We start from the raw sequence: 17,641 nt of genomic DNA, 5'->3' as shown, positions 1-17,641 counted from the left end.
TCTTGCCAGATGTTAGGAACTTGCAAAATGTAAACGTATCCACCAATTAAATTGAAGCTCTTATGAAATTAATTAAATGATCGCTGAAAGAGCTCTGCAAGTGCAAGACTATCTAGAAATAATCTTACTCAATAGAACAATAAGACTCTCATCTATTCAGACAATAATATAACAGCAATGTCATCTATTCAGACAATAATATAACAGCAATGCACACCCACCGGAAAGGGGTTCATAAAACCAAAAAGCATTCAAAAACTAAATGCAATCTTGCACCAATTAGAAGGAGGTGGTGTGTGTGTGAGAGAGAGAGAGAGAGAGAGAGAGAGAGAGAGAGAGATGGAGAGAGAGAGTGGGGAGGGGGCATTACAGCACAAGACCATCTGTGACAGTGGCCTGTTGAGTAATGCTCGCCGACTTAAAAGTGGTCAGCCTATAGTGCTTCTGTAGGCCAGGTTTGCTGAACAGCGAGACATTAGATAAAGCTGATTTGTTTGCTGGAAAACTGTACTTGAGGAGCTTTGGACGCAGGCGGTGTGTGTGTGCAGGGAAGGAGGGAGGCAGGGGGAGGGGCTGGTCTTCGACAAGCTGCTGCACATTTTCCCAGGTCCAACCCACGCCTTTGCTGGTGCACCAGCCAGACATTAAAGCAGAATATACACAAGTCATGTAAGATTGCGTACACACACACACACTCATCCGGACAGTATACTCAATCCACAGGCCACACGCACTGGAAAACATTTTTCCCACCCACTCAAATATCTACAGTAAATACGATTTTTTCACTGAAGGAAAATACAAACAGTCTCACCAATCTATAAATCATCACTTCTTTGGCAATTTTGACAGATATTTTGACAGAAAAATGGCACGGCTCAGATTTGAAGGTTCTTATAATTTATTGCAGTTTGCACACAATTTAAAAATTTCACCAACAGCACACCAAAAAGTACAAAACTAAACAGCCTCATAATTTACTTCCCTTGAAAAAAAAATTAAACATACTATGATTGTCAAAGCTAAATGTCTAATTCCATAAAAAGAACAATGTCAACATAGCAAAAAATCTCAGAAGTGAAGCATTTACATGTGAAGACACATCTTCTTTTTGAAACCGCGATTGTCCTTGAATTCAACAGATATATTTTCTTCAATTCTATTCTCTCCCATTCCCTACTCATCCACTATGTTTGAATTGTTCTTCATACTGTGGTTCCTGGGTTTCAAGTAAACTAAAGGGGTGTCTAATTTATGGATGCTTCATAGGCCATTTCACAGCTTAATTTCCATTGAAGAAAAGTCAAAGAAATACATCCAGTTTTCCAACGTTTCCAGTTTTCACCCTCTGAGTAGAAGTAAGCTGATACCAGTAGTTAAAGGGGGTCAAGTACAATAGTAGAAGCCAACATACGACATAAAGAAAAAGAAAAGCATAGAAAACAATTCAACCCCACAGTTGATATTTTTTCTGTCACATTTTAGAGTGCAAAAGGTAAAAGTACCACCGTGCAAAACGCCATTAGGAGCGTGTGCTGCTGGAAAAGCTCAACCTTTTCACAAGCAGTTGCACCAGCCAAATACATGGTAGGCCAGTTCCTGAGGCCTTTTTAGGCCCGTGTGCGGCACACTTCTGCGCTCCCCAAAACATGTGCGGAGCCCACGGTCCTCTTTTACTAAAGTAGTTTAAGCATTCCAGCACTATGTGTGAGACTGATCTATGACTACAGAGCTAGCCAATATATTTATCCTTAATCTTGGCTTTTTATTTCTAAATTTAACATTGAGAGTGTTTTTTTTTTGTTGTTGTTGTTGAAAAAAATAGAAATTTCACATTCTTAAAAAAAAAGAAAGAAAAAAAAGAAACCTTAATATAATTTTCCAAATGAAATTATTTCAAAGAAAAAAATAAAACAAACATTTTCAAAATCAATCATTATATATACGATATTTAAATCTTTAACAATCAATTTTTTTTTCTTCAAATGTAACAATGTTATTTCAGTAATTCAATTAGGTTTATAATTAGTCTTATCAATTACTTAAAGGCCTCTTTTGAACAATATTTAAATTTAATTTAGCTTTGAAGGTGCTACCAACCTTGCCAAACACGTTCTACCCAGAAAAAAAATCCACTTATGCATTGAACACAAACACACGCACACACACAAACCACTCAGAACAGAGTGTGTCGAGCTTTATGCTGTTTAAAGATCCTTCAGCTTTCTCCATATAGATGTACGCTGATGAGGACACCCATAAAGAGCTGTACCATCAGCCATGCAAAAGTGTCTACATGGCATTCGAATCTGAAGCAAGTGCCAATTGAAAAGATAAATAAATAAATTACAAACAGAGCCGACATGATTCAAATGACAACAGCCAGTAAATGGGACATTCTGAGATAGACAGCAGTTGAAGACCTGGCACTGGGAAGAGCAACGTGTGAGGAGACGCTAGCAGGGGCCACGCTAGCTTTCTAAACAATAACTATAGCAATTCAGCCTCTGCTGACACCTGGCCCCTCATTCACCTCTGCATCCTACAGCGAGCATAAACTGATTCACTTTGTGTGTGTAGATACTGCAGCCTAACGTCAGTGCATTTCCACAATCTTCACAGCCCAGAATAATCACATCTTCCCAGAACCCCAAATTCATTCTCTAATGATCAGGAGTAAAATCAAATCTACCAAGGAATCAAATTAAGTCATTAATTCATTAAAAAATACACTCTCTGATGCAAAACAACAACGAAAAAGTAAGTAAAAATAAAATTCATGCATTTTCTACAGCGGTAATATTAAAGGTATTTTTCTTTTAACAGACAGGTGCCCTGACTGTAAAGAATCAGTCAATTACAGTGTACAGCAATACAGCAAGTCACATCTTTTTCAATATACAGGTCAGACATCATGCAAAAACAGATTCCGTTTTAAAAAATGAAAAAACTTAAAACACTACAGAAATCTCTAATATGCAGCCAATGTAAAAAAACAAACCTCAGTAGCAAACAAGTGATGTGGAGAGACGGCAACTAAAAACCAAAAATGACATCAAATGATATTAAGAAAGGATAGATAAATGCAGTTAAACTGATATGAAAAAGGAGGCTGTACATTGCATGAGTGCCTTTTTGTCATCCATCAGTCAAGTTTTCTATAACAAGTGAAAAATGTACAAGAGCATAGGTAATGCGAGCTTAGAGCTTCTGTTAAAGACTTCCTTGTGGGATTTAAAGGACTGACCTGCTCACACACCGTGTGTATGTGTGTGTGTGCAAGCAAATGAATACGTATGCACGCATAACCAGTCAGGTATGATATTTGCAAATTATAGTAGTGCACTATATATACACATACTCAAACATGAGCTGAATGTGTACAGGTAAATATATGACCATAGTACCCGTTTAGTGTGTCCTTGGTTTTAAACTCCTTTGTCTATTACCTGAAATATTCACATGCTTTTCATGGCAGATGTTCCTTGAAAATTTAGGAGTGTATAGAAATGTACTGTAAATGAAATACAGTTTAAATCCCAATGTGTTACTGAGACCAGCACCCATGTTTTATAAAAATCTCAAAGGAAAAAAAAAAGAAAAAGAAAAGAGGCCCTTAAGAGACCAGAAAATATATTAAAAGAAAATCAGTAGTAACATTTTCATGTGCTAGTAAAGTGCAATTCCACAAGATTTGCAATGTACATACAAGAAAAATGACTGATTTAGACGCTTCTGCCATCATTCTGCCCCACTCTTACCTCTCTGTCCCCCCAAAATGCCACTCAGTTCTTTCTTAATTTAACAAGCAGTTCAAACAGTCTGCCATTATATGAGTTTTCATTTCCAGAGTTCTTGAGAACTATCTTCCAGCGCCCAATCTCTGACAGTGGGCAGATTGAGTGTCTCACTCTTCACTGAAAGCGAGTTGACAAGTTCGCAGTGAAACTTGCGAATGTGTCGGTAAAGGTCCCCTGATTGCGTGAAGCGCCGCTCGCACCACTTACAGGCGTGTGGCTTCTCACGCGTGTGCACGACGGCGTGTCGGCTCAGGTTGTGCGAATACTGGAAGCTCTTGCCGCAAGTGGTGCATGTGTAGGGCTTCTCGCCCGAGTGTGTCCGCTCGTGGCGCTTTAACGTGTACATGCAGGAGAAGGTTTTGCCACAGATAGAGCAGGTGGGAACATTGACGTCACTGGCCGGCTTGGCCCGTACGCCTTCCTGCTCGCGAAAATGTGTGCTAAGGTGGATCTGCAGGATATGGGGGCTGGGAAAGACCTTGTTGCATAAAGGGCACATAAAGATCTGAGTATGTGGGGCCCCCAGCATGCTGGAGACATAAGGCAAGAGGGAATTCTCAACCCCTGCAGCCTCCTGCGCCCGCTCGCTGTCACCTCCTAGGACATCCGGGTCATCGTCTCCTCCTTTGTCCTCCCGCTCGCTTGCTAGCGAGGCCTCGCGCAAGGCAGAGAGGTGAGCCTCAAGGCCCAGTCTGCGTTGTGCTATGAGGCTGATGTGGGTTCCGTTGGTCCTAGGTGGCTCCTTCAAACCGCTGTGTTCCATATCATAGTCTCCACTTACAAGTTCGTCATCCTCCGAGCCCGTGTCCTTCTCCACCTTTACCTGGACAAGGGTGCTCTGAAGACTATCTGGGGTCACTGAACTGCAAAAATAAGGGTTACCAGGCATGGTCTCCCCAGCACCACCACCCAGGCTAGACTTCACAGAAAGGTCCAGCACACAATCTGCATCGGCAGAGACTCTCCGAGATGCCGTGGAGCGTCGGGACAAGGAGCCGGTGGAGCTTCTGGGGCTGCCGGTAGGGGATTTGCCAGTGCGAGGCTCTGCCTCCCTTGGGCTAGTCGTGGGAGATGCGGTCCGATCTGAGGGCAGACGCATCCACATGCTGCCCGGCTCCTGAGGGCTGTCCCTCTTGTTCTCAATGTCCTCGTCGTCGCTCTGCAGCAGGTCGGCAGTGGCTGGTCGACCCGTGCTTCCACCCTCAGAGAAGCTCTCTACCTTGTCCGAGCAGCTGGAAGCATCTTCCTCTCGCTTGGTGCTGTCCGCCTCGGTCGTGGCCTTCTGCTTAAGCTTCTTCTTGCACACCTTGACGATGTCGTACATGTGGAGGAAGCTTGCGGCTGCCAGCACATCCTCCACCGGAAGCGATTTGAACTGGAGCTTTCCTTCGTACATGAACTCAAGCAGTAGAGCGAAGGCTGGGGCCGTGACAATGTCGCTGTTCAGATGAACAATGTCCCTTTTGTCTAGCTGGTCCTTGTAAAAGAGATGGAAGTACATGCTGCATGAAGCCAGCACTGCACGATGGGCTCGAAACTGGGCATCACCGACCAGCACCGTGGAGTCACAAAGGAATCCCTGATGCCTCTGCTCGCTCAGACACTGTAGTAAATGTCTGCTGTGATCTGGAAACTCCATGCTGTCTTCATAACCTGCAAAAGACCGCAGATGTTAGAGAGGCTCTGTAGAACAACAATTGTTTTGTCTGCAGCTCTGTGTGGAACTTTTTCCTTTCCCACCCGCTCCGTCCCTCTCTCACTCTCTCTCTCTCCATGCACACAGACATACTCTCACACTCCAATTCTTTCTCCCTCCCCTCCTTCCACCCCTCTGGGAACACTGGAAAAATGTTCACCACAGTACTAACATAAAATTATTTTAAAAAGTAAATTCAAGGAGTATTATATCACAACAAATATTATGTTAATTATCTTTTCCTTTCCATGGCCACTTTAATTTGACATGTTTTATACCAATTTCCAAACTAATCGTTTTAATTGACCATGAAAGTTGGACAATAAATACAAAAAATTTAATGGAAAATATCATTAGTGAAAATTAAATACAATAAAGGGAATCAGCCATGTGTATCCCATTGGAATTATTTTGAGTCTAATGGTGTGATGTAAGAAGCTGAAGTCTCTAAGATTCCACAGATGTCGATGCGAGAGTATCTTTCCTGTCTTTGCACACTGTGCTCCTGGAGCAGTTATTTATAATAACCCACTTTGACCAAGACGCCAAGTATAGGTAACAGACTTACAGGTACACAAACAGCTCACAATCATGGGCACACAGCATAAGTATATTAAGAACCATGATCTCTAAGGTTAGGACAGCTAACATCAGTGTGACGTTTGTAATCGTCCAGTCAACAAATAAATGAAAATCTTGTAACCTAAAAATGCAACCAAAAATTTAAAAGTTTGTTTTAATATAAACTACAACTTAAAAACAGAGATCAAATAGATCTAAAGAAATATAAAACACACCTGTTACCCGCAGAGATAGTTCCTGTCTAAAAAAATGCACAGGCTTCATGTTCAATGAGCGGACTCATTTGAATCTTCATTTAAATCTTATTGGAATACCAAGCCAAACACCCCGCTCCCCCAAAACAGCGTTCAGACCCTCACTAATGAGGGGCTTATGGGGGGATAGGGGGAGATAACAAACCTCTCGCCAACCATCTCCTCCCCCTTTTTCCCCTCCCAAAATTTTGGGAGAAATGAAACATCCTCCCCAAAGAGGCGGTCCACAGCAGATTTACAATACAATCACATTAAGTGCCCCGTAGTCCACATCAATCCTAATCCTTAAGATGGCTAAAAATAAAGATTGCAGGACAGCTCAAAAGGTAGCAGCGATCAAATTAGGAGACTGAGAGGACAGAGAGGGACGGAGAAGGAGGCTTATGAACATCTGATCCAGCTGACTGAGACCATATGGCAGCTGCTGCCCAGATAAAGAGATTAAGACTAGGAGGAGTGCGATTACAGCTGTCTAGCCAATTCAGGCAGTGTAAATCTGCAAGTTCTAAATTAGTCATTACAAACAGAAAAAAAGGAAAGAGTTGAGCAAACGCCTGGCAAAGGTAATTTGAAAAAAAGAAATCAATTAAAAAAGTTGCAAAATAATTGTTAAACACATTTACTACACATTACTTCATCACTTTAAAAGACTTTTGTTTACATGGAAGGAAAATCTTTTTTGAGGAGCAAACCTGCCCCAGTCGGAGCACTGTTAAACAATATTTAACAGATTATCAGCATAGACCATAAACACATTAAACGATATTTTACAATCTAATCTACCAACACTAGTGTGCCTTCACAAAAGAGCAACAATTTGCCATTGAGAATGAAGTAACTGACAAACCAGTAAACAATTCAATAATGAAAAGCTTGCCTGGAAACCTCTTCATGGCAACAAAAAGTGTCACTCGTCCCCAGCTTGGTTATGCTACACCAGCACAAAATCTTTCACTTCCCATGTCACACAACACACACTTAGCTGAAGGCAGACGTGCGAAAAGACTTAACGAAAGCCTAGAGAGCACCCTATTCAAAACACATCCCTGTTGCCCAGACCCCCTGGTACTGTACCTGCAGTACGCATCAACTTGATTAAGTCCACTGTTGTGGTAGCGCCGGCTGTAACTCCCTTCTCAGAATCAATGAAAGGGGTTGAGGGAGGTGGTGGAGGAGAGAGAGAGAGAGAGAGAGAGAGAGACAGAAAATCAAACTGTGAGGGACAGATGCAAAGTGGAGGAGATGTTGGAGGGGAATGCGATGCCTCCTCCTGCACACAGATCCGCACACACACTAACTCCCAGTCTGTGCGTTAGAAGAAAAGACTGGGGGATGGCAGCCTGTCAGCTGCTCTGACATCATGTTCAGATGGAAATGCTACCTCCAGCTGTGCTCCTTTTAGTGCCATATGCTACTCCTCTCCACTCTTGCCACCAGCCTCTCCTTTATACAACTTTGTTTCTCTTTCTCTCCCTTTTAAAAACAGGGAGGAAGAGAACCGTTTTTAGGTGATTCTGTGGAAAACTAGCCAATTCCCCCTTTACTTGTAATTTCTCAGCAAAGAAGAACTTGGAAATGGGTCTGTCTGAAAGCAGACACTTTTTTTCTAACCTAGTTTCCAGCACAGAGAATTTAAATACCATCAAGTCGCCCCCCCCACTTCTTCCAGTAACCATAAACAAAGGCCAGCACTGCACATTTGCAACTGACAGATCCACGCAGCTGATATTGTTTTCGAGTTCTTTATGGTTCACTGGCCGCGCCATTACTGTCATTCATTTTACTAACCCTTTGGACAACTGACAGAGGGGGAAAAAATTAAGAAATCAGAAACAATGGGAACAATCATACAGGCCTTATAAGTACGCTTTAAACAAAAGGCACTGTATTCCGTATTAGGCCAAGTTTGACTAACAAACCACTTTTATTTTTAGATGTACGTTGTTCCACGTTTAGCCCATCCGTTTTCATTTTCAGAAACTTTTCCGTTTGAGGTTTTTTTTTTTTTCAGTCACAGTCATTAAATAATGTTTTTCAAACGTGTATCTAACAGGTAGGAGTAACAACAAAAGAATGAATAGTTTCCTAAATCTGTCAGGTATTCCGGAAGCGCACACAAACATGTAAATTGCACCTAGATTCGTTCACTCGCGCGCTGAGACTTTATCAAGAGTGAACGCGAAATGTTCGACCTTAATAAACAGGCTTGCTTATCAATAATATTATATATTTTGTTTCACAAATCCATCGGTCAAAATGAAATGTAGGCTACATCGTATATCGCAAATTAGGCTACAACATGTCGAAGTTTCTTCTCTTAACATACTTATTTGAATAGTGCATAGTTAGCCCTCGACTTGAGCTCATACTATAATAAAAAATAGTTAGATAAAAATCAACCCCAGATGTCCACCTCGTCTTCTAGGCAGAAATTATATTATAGCTTCACTCGCCGATCCAGCAGGCTACTCCTACACAAACACACGCACACACAGCACTGCCGACGGTCTTTCTCTGGATCCTGAACCAGTACATTCAGGAAAAGCTAGCTTGTGTGGCTAACAAATAAAAAGTAACCATTCAACCAGCGGTGTGACATTTCTGCAGCAGGCCCCGATGATGCCACGGCCACTAACGCGACACGCTCTCGAGCAACTCATTCTGCGCGTGCGGACAAACAGTCGCTTAAAAAAGATCGCTACTTTCCCCAAAACAATCCACCCCGTGCCTCTAACCCCCCTTCGTCTGCTTAAAGAGGACCTAGTATCAAAAGCACTTACAGACAACAAGGTCCACCGTCTTCCTGCTTCCTCCGTGTAATCCTCTCGGCGAGAAAAATAACTCGATTGACTTTCAACAGCTTTCCATAACAACCTGCAGTGGCAGGAAAGACGGAGCAGGCGAGCGGAGAGACGAGAGCTGCGGCAGCCAGATGTTTCCGAGCTGTTGCTACTCAACTCTCCTGTGAAGAGGAAGCGCTTGACTGGCAGCACGAAAGCCAATGGAAGAGGCGAAAAGAAACACGAAGACAAATTGGAAGCTGCCGCCGAAGGGGGAAGAGGGAGGGCGTCTCTTTCTCGGCGTAGGTTGACACCAGGCAACAGTGAGAAAGCAGAAAAAAGGCCGAGCGAACTGGTTCCTCGAGAAGACTGGCGCAGAGCGCTGCGCGAGGGAGATTGCGCAATGTTACGTGGGTACTGTAGTCACGGGCCGAGCAGCGGTGAAGAACAGGTGCACTGCATTTCCTTCTGCGCGGTCCGCGGCCACACTTGACGAATGTTGCCATTTTTAAGTATTGCCTGTGGATGAAGCACATTTTATGAATTACGTGAAGGCTTGTCAAAATAAGATTAAAAGAAAAATCACAAAGCTATAACAATTACAATTATGAACAGATAATGGAATATTTGCGCTTTTGTGAACAATAAATATTAACAACAACTATAATAAATTAATAATAAACAATACATTTTTGCTATTGTTAATAAGAATTATATTATTATTATCATTATTATTATTAAGTAAGCTAAATATGTCCAAACGGTTTACTGAAATGCTGCCAAGGTGTTTCCTTTGTTGGCTACTTTAATTGCTATGCTACCAGGCGAAATCATACATTTAGCCTATTCACTCTCCATCCGCGAACAAACTGTATTAGGCTACTATACATAGATAGAAGGTCAAGAGGGCACTTGGGCATTATGCTGTGGTTGTGCCGTTTCTGTTTACAGAAATAAAGTGTTGTCGTTATGACCATCATAAGACTAATAAAATCGACCAATCTAAGACAGTTCACCTTGAATTTGTAAAAATGTAATAAATAAATGTAAAAAAAAAAAAAAGTAAACATAACCAGTAATGCTCTTTATACTGAAAATATTAACTGAATGAATAGTTCAATTTAATACAATTTGATCTGAGTAAATGGATCAGTTGATAAGTAATGAATCTAATAAATTACCTACCTAATTGGAAAGAAAATGACTGCAGGACTGTATAAATTGTATACAAATAAAACAAAACATAATCAAGTAATGAACTCAAGGGCAAAAATCACACTTTTCTCCAGAGATTTCTGTACTTACTGTATATTCCATATAGGCTACAGTGCGTGTCATAAGCGTCAACAGGTGAACGTTTGCAATGCTAAGTAGGCCTATGTGCAACGGTCCACAGATGCGCCAAGTTCACTCAGGACCCTGTGAATACAGTCACGTGTTTGGCATATTTGGCTGCTAAACGCCAGCCCACCCAACAGCATCCCCGGTCCCACACTCACAACGCTGCATTTGTCCCAGTAAACTAATTGGCGTTACTAATACATTTCAAAACAAACCACTGTCCTACTGGTGCTGGAATCTTGACATAATAACATTATAATGTAATGCAAATAATGGCCTCATTAAGCTGATGTGGCAAATGAGTCGAGGCGCAGCGCGTTTGTGATGGTTTTCAATGTCGTCGTCACCCAACACCCAACACCCAACACCCTTGTTCTGTACCAGAGTTATCTGACAATCATCTGTCACCCTCACGCATAAATTATGATTAAATATAATGTTACCTTAAATAAGTTTTTATGCTTGATAAACCCTTTCGAAAAGGGTTCCTTTCATCTTTGATTAGTCTGAAAGCATGAATACTACAAAGTAGTGCATTTTTTAGTCAATAAAGCTATGGTTATGTATAATTTCAGAACAAAAGACGTTGTTCTAGTACACAAGGTACACATAGTACCTTTATTAAGCAGTAAAAAGCACTCCCCAAACAGTTTTTATGGCAAAAATGTGATTCATATTATTACTATTAGCATAACTGTTGTTAGTTCTCCGCTCCAGTATAATAATAAGCAGGCCTTTTTGATCCCAAATGTTTTTTGGAGATGACAGTCGCTTGAATATGGCTATGCCATATTCAAAAGCAAGGCTGATATTTGAAATGTTATTTACTGGCGCTCTCCCCATCTGTTCAAACTGAAGTCAAAGATGTGAGACATGATCTACTGTGCAACTATAGAAGTGTAGATAAGTCATTTAGAAGGATAGATAAGTCATTTTATTTTATTATTACAGTCATATAAACAGTCATTGTTCCATTTATCAGTAAATTAATGATTGTTTATTTAGTCAAAATAGATAAGAAAGCATACAATAAATTTTATTTGGGACATAATTACATTTTAAGCTATAAGGGTTATTTCACACAGAAGTGTAAAGTGTAATTTGGAAGAAGTCTTCCAAGTGTTAATGTATTTATACTTACTTACACATGCTTGAAAAATGAACACACTCATTTAGAAAATGTGAATTCACAAATACATGTATTTATAGGAGAGCTGACGAATATACATTGACTAATCAGGTACTTCTGCATTCCCACCTCTTGAGGTCACTACAGAATCCATGTTTGTGCACGCTTTATTGCACCAACTTAAATATGGCAGCTAAAGCTTTGAATTCATTCTAACACACATACAACTGCGCATACTTTACAGTTTATAATATGCATATATTAAAGTAAGGATACGAAAAATAAGGAATAATATAAGGTATGTAGCTCTGTACAAGTTATTGTACATGCTCCTCCTAATTATGCTAATCAATGTTGCCTGAAGGCAGGACATTTAATGTGGACATGGGCTATAAAACGGGCATGAACAGATGTTTATACTGTTTAGACATTTTTGATGGGATTAACCATGTTCATGTCCAGCCACACAGCTGCACCAAACCCTTAGTTGTATTAAGAGGATAAATAGGACCCAAAAATGAAAATTCAGTTATAATATACTCATCCTTATGTTGTTTCAAACCCATTGACTTTCTGCATTCGGTAGAAAACAAAATGACAGGTTATGCCGTGTGTCCGTTGCTCATTCACCATTCACTTTCATTGCATAATTTTTCCATAATTAAAGTGTCTGATGTTTTATAACGCAAATTTTTTTTTTTGCTACAACAGATGCAAACATCTCTTTCCTTTGAAGAGTCATGAACAAAAACTGACTGAAACCATAAGGCTTTTTATCTTTTGTAAGCAGATTTGCAAGCAGACAATTCAGTTGAATTTTACGGGAATGTACTGAGCCCTTTATTAGGAACACCTGTACACCTACTTATTCATGCGATTATCTAATCAGCCAATCATGTGGCAGCAGTGCAATGCATAAAATAATGCAGACATGGGTCAGGAGCTTCAGTTCTTCTTCACATCAACCATCAGAATGGGGATAAAATGTGATCTCAGTGATTTCGACTGTGGCATGATTGTTTGTGCCAGACGGGCTGGTTTGAGTATTTCTGTAACTGCTGAAACCTGAGATTTTCACACACACAACAGTCTCTAGAGCTTACTCAAAATGGTACCAAAAACAACCAGTGAGTGACAGTTCTGTGGCCTTGTTGATGAGAGAGATCAACAGAGAATGGCCAGACTGGTTTGAACTATCAGAAAGGCTATGGTAACTCAGATAACCACTCTGTACAATTGTAGTGAGCAGAATAGCATCTCAGAATGCAAAACACATTGAACATTGCGGCAGATGGGCTACAACAGATGATGACCACAACTGGCACTTTATTAGGACCATTGTGTTGTATATCCGTTTTCTTTGCACCTACGTAGTGTAAGTATCATATTATTTCAGTGCTGGTAGCCATCTGTGCATAGGAAGGAACCCGAAAACCATCATAATATTTAGTTTAAGACTGGCTTATGAATATGATGAACTGGACAGCTACCTCCTATACATGAATACATGCTGCTAGGCCCCCGGGAGGGCAAGGAATCTTTACTTATTGATCTACCAGAAATAGTGGTAAGGTATGGTGCACTGAAAGAAATGTGCAGTCGCACATACACAAACAAATATAAACCCAATATCACATCTGCAGCAGTGGCACGATGAAACATCAGTCTGGGAATGTCACCTTATTCCACACCCAGCACAGACAGGCAACAACAGAAAAACTTGCTCCCAGGGGAGAGGAAGAGCTGGAGAGATGAAGCCCTATCATCAGATGGCCGATCACACAGTCTCAGGAGAACAGTGCGATTGTTTATCTGGAGCTCAGTCTTTTTTCTCCTCTCTTGGGACACTGCAGCAGCACGCCACCCAGTGCACACAGCAGCCTCACAATTATTATACCTCATAATAATTAACATTTAATGAAGCACCCAGCCATATGGAGGAATTCATCTTTAACTGATGAAAACATGCTGATAAACGAAGGTTAATGCTGTGTGATAAATAACACAGCTGGAAAAGGACTATGGCTCTGTGCTGAAGTACAAATGTACAGAGCATGACAAAATAAATCATAACTATGTCAGGCTCTTATTTGCTTTTAAAAGTAGGGTAAAGTCAGCATAAATTTCCAGTCGAAATAACTATTTTTAACCCTCCGATGCATTAGATATGAAACCACAAAATAACAAAAATGCCTTAAACTTTACTTTACAATAAAAATATAATAATTTCTATATTTTAAATGTTTTCAAAACGTTCGCATTTTCAGAGTTACTCGTTTGTCCACTGCAGTTAAGAATGGTAGCAGATATTCCAATACACCGAATAAAATGTTTTTAACACAAAAGATGTGCTTCATGTGATAACATTTAAATGAACTGGTTTAAAAATATTAACTAACATCATGAATCAATCTGAATACATTAGGATACACCATCAAAACTATTTGAAAGGGTTAAATGAGGTAAACAGATTTTACAAGGTCATCACCCTCGGTGATGGAAATTCCAACTTGGTGCATCCCAAAATGCTCACTTCTGCACTGTTCTACATCATTTTGTAGTGTTAGTAGCATAATTGGTAACACTTTACAATAAGGTTCCATTCGTTAACATTAGTTAATGTCTTGGGTATTATGAACAAACAATGAACAATTCAATGTTTACAGCATTAATCAATCTTTGTTAATGTTGGTTAATAAAAAAAATTAACTAATGTTAACAAACACAACTTTTGATTTAACAAATGTATTAGTATATGTTGAAATTGACATTAACTAAGATTAATAAATGCTGTAAAAGTGTTACTGCATAATTAGTATGTTAACATTGAAAACAAATAAAACAAAAGTACTATGTACTATGAGTACACAGATGATGCAATTTTTCAACAGTTAAAAAGGAGTCTGGAATGTTGGATGCTTGTAATAAAAATAATAAATTAATAAACTTTCATACACTACATGGCTGAGTGCATAGTACTGTAAATGCATTGTGTATAGTGTGCCATTTGTAAGGGTTAGATCAGTTAGAGACTGATTTTTATTTTTTAAAAATAAATAAATTCCAATGACATATAAAGAGGACAGTCATTTAGAATTATTGGTAAGGGTCAAAGGTCATCACCCATGGTGGTTTGGATGTCATGCTGGAAAGCCAAAAGTGGAAAATGCCTACTTGATATCTCCAACCATAAAGGCATTCCATTGCTTGATGCTCCGAAGATGACATATAAGAAACAACACTGAAACCCTTCTGTTAGCTTAGCAGGTGCGATTGTTACCAGAGATGTCTCTTAGCAACTGTAACGAGTCCTGCTCGAAATGCTCCATTCGAACCGTCATCTCTGGCATGGGAGGTGGGCGTGCTAACAAGCAGTCTAAAGGCTACAGCCTCTAGCATCAGTCGCTAATGTGCCTCTTGAGGCCAGGGGAGTGAGGTTTACACACACTGCACAGCACATACCTGTTGATTACCATCACACAATCAATTTGATAGTGCTGCAATGCTGGCATTTGTTATACAGGTGTACGATTATCAAAAGACAGTATCATTTGCCATATTTTGAACACCTATCTCTGCAAATGTTTAATAAATGGGCATTGCTATCATGTAATGTAGGAACATGCTTGTGTGACGTCACACACTTGCATCTCGGGAAAATCGTTTAGAATTTCCGAGCAAGTTTTAAAATTTGGAAATTTGACTTCAAGAGGCATACCATTGCACTTCTCCCAGTGGGAAGATTCCGACATTCCGAGTTGACTGAAATGCAGCATGACATCACACCGTGATTGGTTAAAAATGGCTTGTAAAAATCTGATCACTGTAGTGGACACTATCAGAGGGTTAATCGCAAAATGATTGAACTCTAAACATCAAAAACAATACATAAAACATAAGAAAGCATATACATTATGTAATAATAACAAATATGCATATATTTTTGGTTTTGGAGATTTCCAGATCTCTTTAAGAGGAGAGAGACCACCGTCTCTCTTCTTATAAGTGGAAAAAATATTAGACATCATGATATTAGCAAACTTGGTGTAGGCAAATCAAGGGCTCATACTCCATAATCTGCCAACACAATTTATGAATTGCACCCTCCTCATAACACATAGTTAAGTGTAATGAACGTAAAGTCGCTTCCTGCAGATCGCAGGATCCAGTGATCTTTTTAACAGAAGCTAAGAACAATAACATTTCAAGTAAATAATTCATGACCTACCTGTCTTACTTGCAACCCTCTTATTAGACAGGAGAACAGCTGTTCTTTCCCACAGCTCACCCGAAGCCTCTGGAGGTGCTGCATCTGTTTGGGGGGAGGGCACATCCTCTGGGGTTCAGGCATCAGGGGAAACTGCTGTGTGTTTAACTTGTTTATCCACAGATGGTGAAGATTGGGCAACACAAAAAAAAAGTTGAAATCCACAATGCCTCTCTCTATCAAACAATTCCTATTTACATGCATACACATGTTCTGATGACAGCAATCGTGATCGAGTTACTGCTCTTGGAGTGGATCATGTGTGAAAACAGTGTAATAAATATTGCGGTATGTCTAGGCTATTAATATGTGTTGGGTTATGATTTCAAGGTCTGATACACATTCACATTTCCTTGTCTAATCACATCTGCCTATAATTGAATCTGGAGCAGTGTGGGGTGCTCTATATGCCATTGGTATTTCCAGCAACCCTTCAAAACTTTTTGAAATTCAGATGCTCTTCAAGACTCATATAACTATATGGATATACAAATCACTCTGCATATTATGCCCAAATCTTAAAGCAGGCCAATGTTCATTTGTCACCATCTTGTATTTCTTTATCTTTATAATATGGTCTTAAAACCCACATCCTGAAATTCCTCCCTCCTGAGACCTGGTTTTGGACTCCAGCTTTTTCTCAGGCCTGTAGGGGGATGTTTTCCTAGGGTAGGTGGAACACAGATGCGCTGCAGCTCTTGCATTGCTGGGAGAAGAGATGGCTGACTACCTTTTGGCTTGGAGGCACCATTAACCAGTTTGCTATCCAGATGTCCATCAGTGAGCAGTGGCCAGCTTTGTGCCAGTCTGAGCAGTCCAGACACATACATCTGGGCTAGACCATTATATTCTCAGATTCAGCCACCCAAACGCCCCCCCGCCCCAACACACACACAATCTGTTATTTTTCTCTGTCTATGAATTCAAATGGATGGCTGAAAAAAAATCTTTACGTTCAATTTTTGTAAGTGTACTGTAAAAGGTGGTAAGATGTAGTTCTTACCCTAAGTATCTATACCTCATCTCATCATACCCCTAAAGTTACTTTTCTTGCTGGTGTAGCCTACTTTTATTGATGTTGATTTTAAAATATTCATCACGATTTTTGAGGTGAAGAAACAACACAATACTTGACTCAATAATTTAAATTGTATATTTTATTAGGTTAAACCAACAAAAGTAATTTCTAATGTTACGTCATGTAGAAATAAATCCTTGAGGTAACAGTTGCACATTACCAGCTATTATAGTGCAATTCCCTGCAAAGGCAAAATGCAGTAACTACACATTTCGTCTAAAATGAGTAATGACCTAATTGCCTCAAGTATCATGGTGACATCTGTTAAAGTACATTTGCTCTGTGATAAAACTCATGTGTTTGGATGACAATTAAATCATGGGGACGAGAGAGATTTCTCATCCTACCAACCAGGAAATCAGACTTTAATTTCATTTTGGGGTTATACAAAATTTAAGAAACAACAATGTGGCATTCATGGAGCTCTTAGTTTTTAATGAACCTTTTTGATTGAACACTTTTTGTTGTATTTTTGTATTACAAAGACTATAGCTTATTTGAAAAGTAGAGAGTATAATGGATTTTTATTTTCAATGTATATGTGTACTTCAATGACCTTTAAATAAGTGCTGTAAGGAAGTTTGCTCCATTGGCCAACCCAGGTGCCACCCGAAAATCACTATGACTGGCCAGCTCCAAAGTCGGAGGTGGGCATTCAATACTGCCAGACAGAACCAAGTCGGTTTAAAACGGTGCAGGAACTGAAGCAGTATC

General features: G+C 40.0%; 1 protein-coding gene across 4 annotated transcripts; it reads right to left on the bottom strand.

Moving 5' to 3' along the window:
* Positions 1–890: 890 nt before the first annotated feature.
* Positions 891–9,434, bottom strand: LOC127661040 (zinc finger and BTB domain-containing protein 18). Of its 4 annotated transcripts, none has more exons than XM_052151590.1 (2): positions 9,113–9,434; positions 891–5,453 (listed from the first exon to the last, which is right to left on the bottom strand). In XM_052151590.1, the coding sequence occupies exon 2, from the start codon at positions 5,437–5,439 to the stop codon at positions 3,841–3,843; it is 1,599 nt and encodes a 532-aa protein (XP_052007550.1). In that variant the 5' UTR covers positions 5,440–5,453; positions 9,113–9,434; the 3' UTR covers positions 891–3,840. The 4 variants fall into 4 exon arrangements, with proteins under 4 accessions (XP_052007550.1, XP_052007549.1, XP_052007547.1 ...); XM_052151589.1 differs by lacking the exon at positions 9,113–9,434 and adding an exon at positions 7,407–8,073; XM_052151587.1 differs by lacking the exon at positions 9,113–9,434 and adding an exon at positions 7,210–7,386.
* Positions 9,435–17,641: the final 8,207 nt, after the last annotated feature.

The sequence above is a fragment of the Xyrauchen texanus genome, chromosome 20 (genome assembly GCF_025860055.1).
Source record: "Xyrauchen texanus isolate HMW12.3.18 chromosome 20, RBS_HiC_50CHRs, whole genome shotgun sequence".
NCBI classification, from domain to species: domain Eukaryota; kingdom Metazoa; phylum Chordata; class Actinopteri; order Cypriniformes; family Catostomidae; genus Xyrauchen; species Xyrauchen texanus.
Note: the sequence above shows the minus strand (reverse complement) of the source record. Positions and strands in the feature narration are given on the sequence as shown.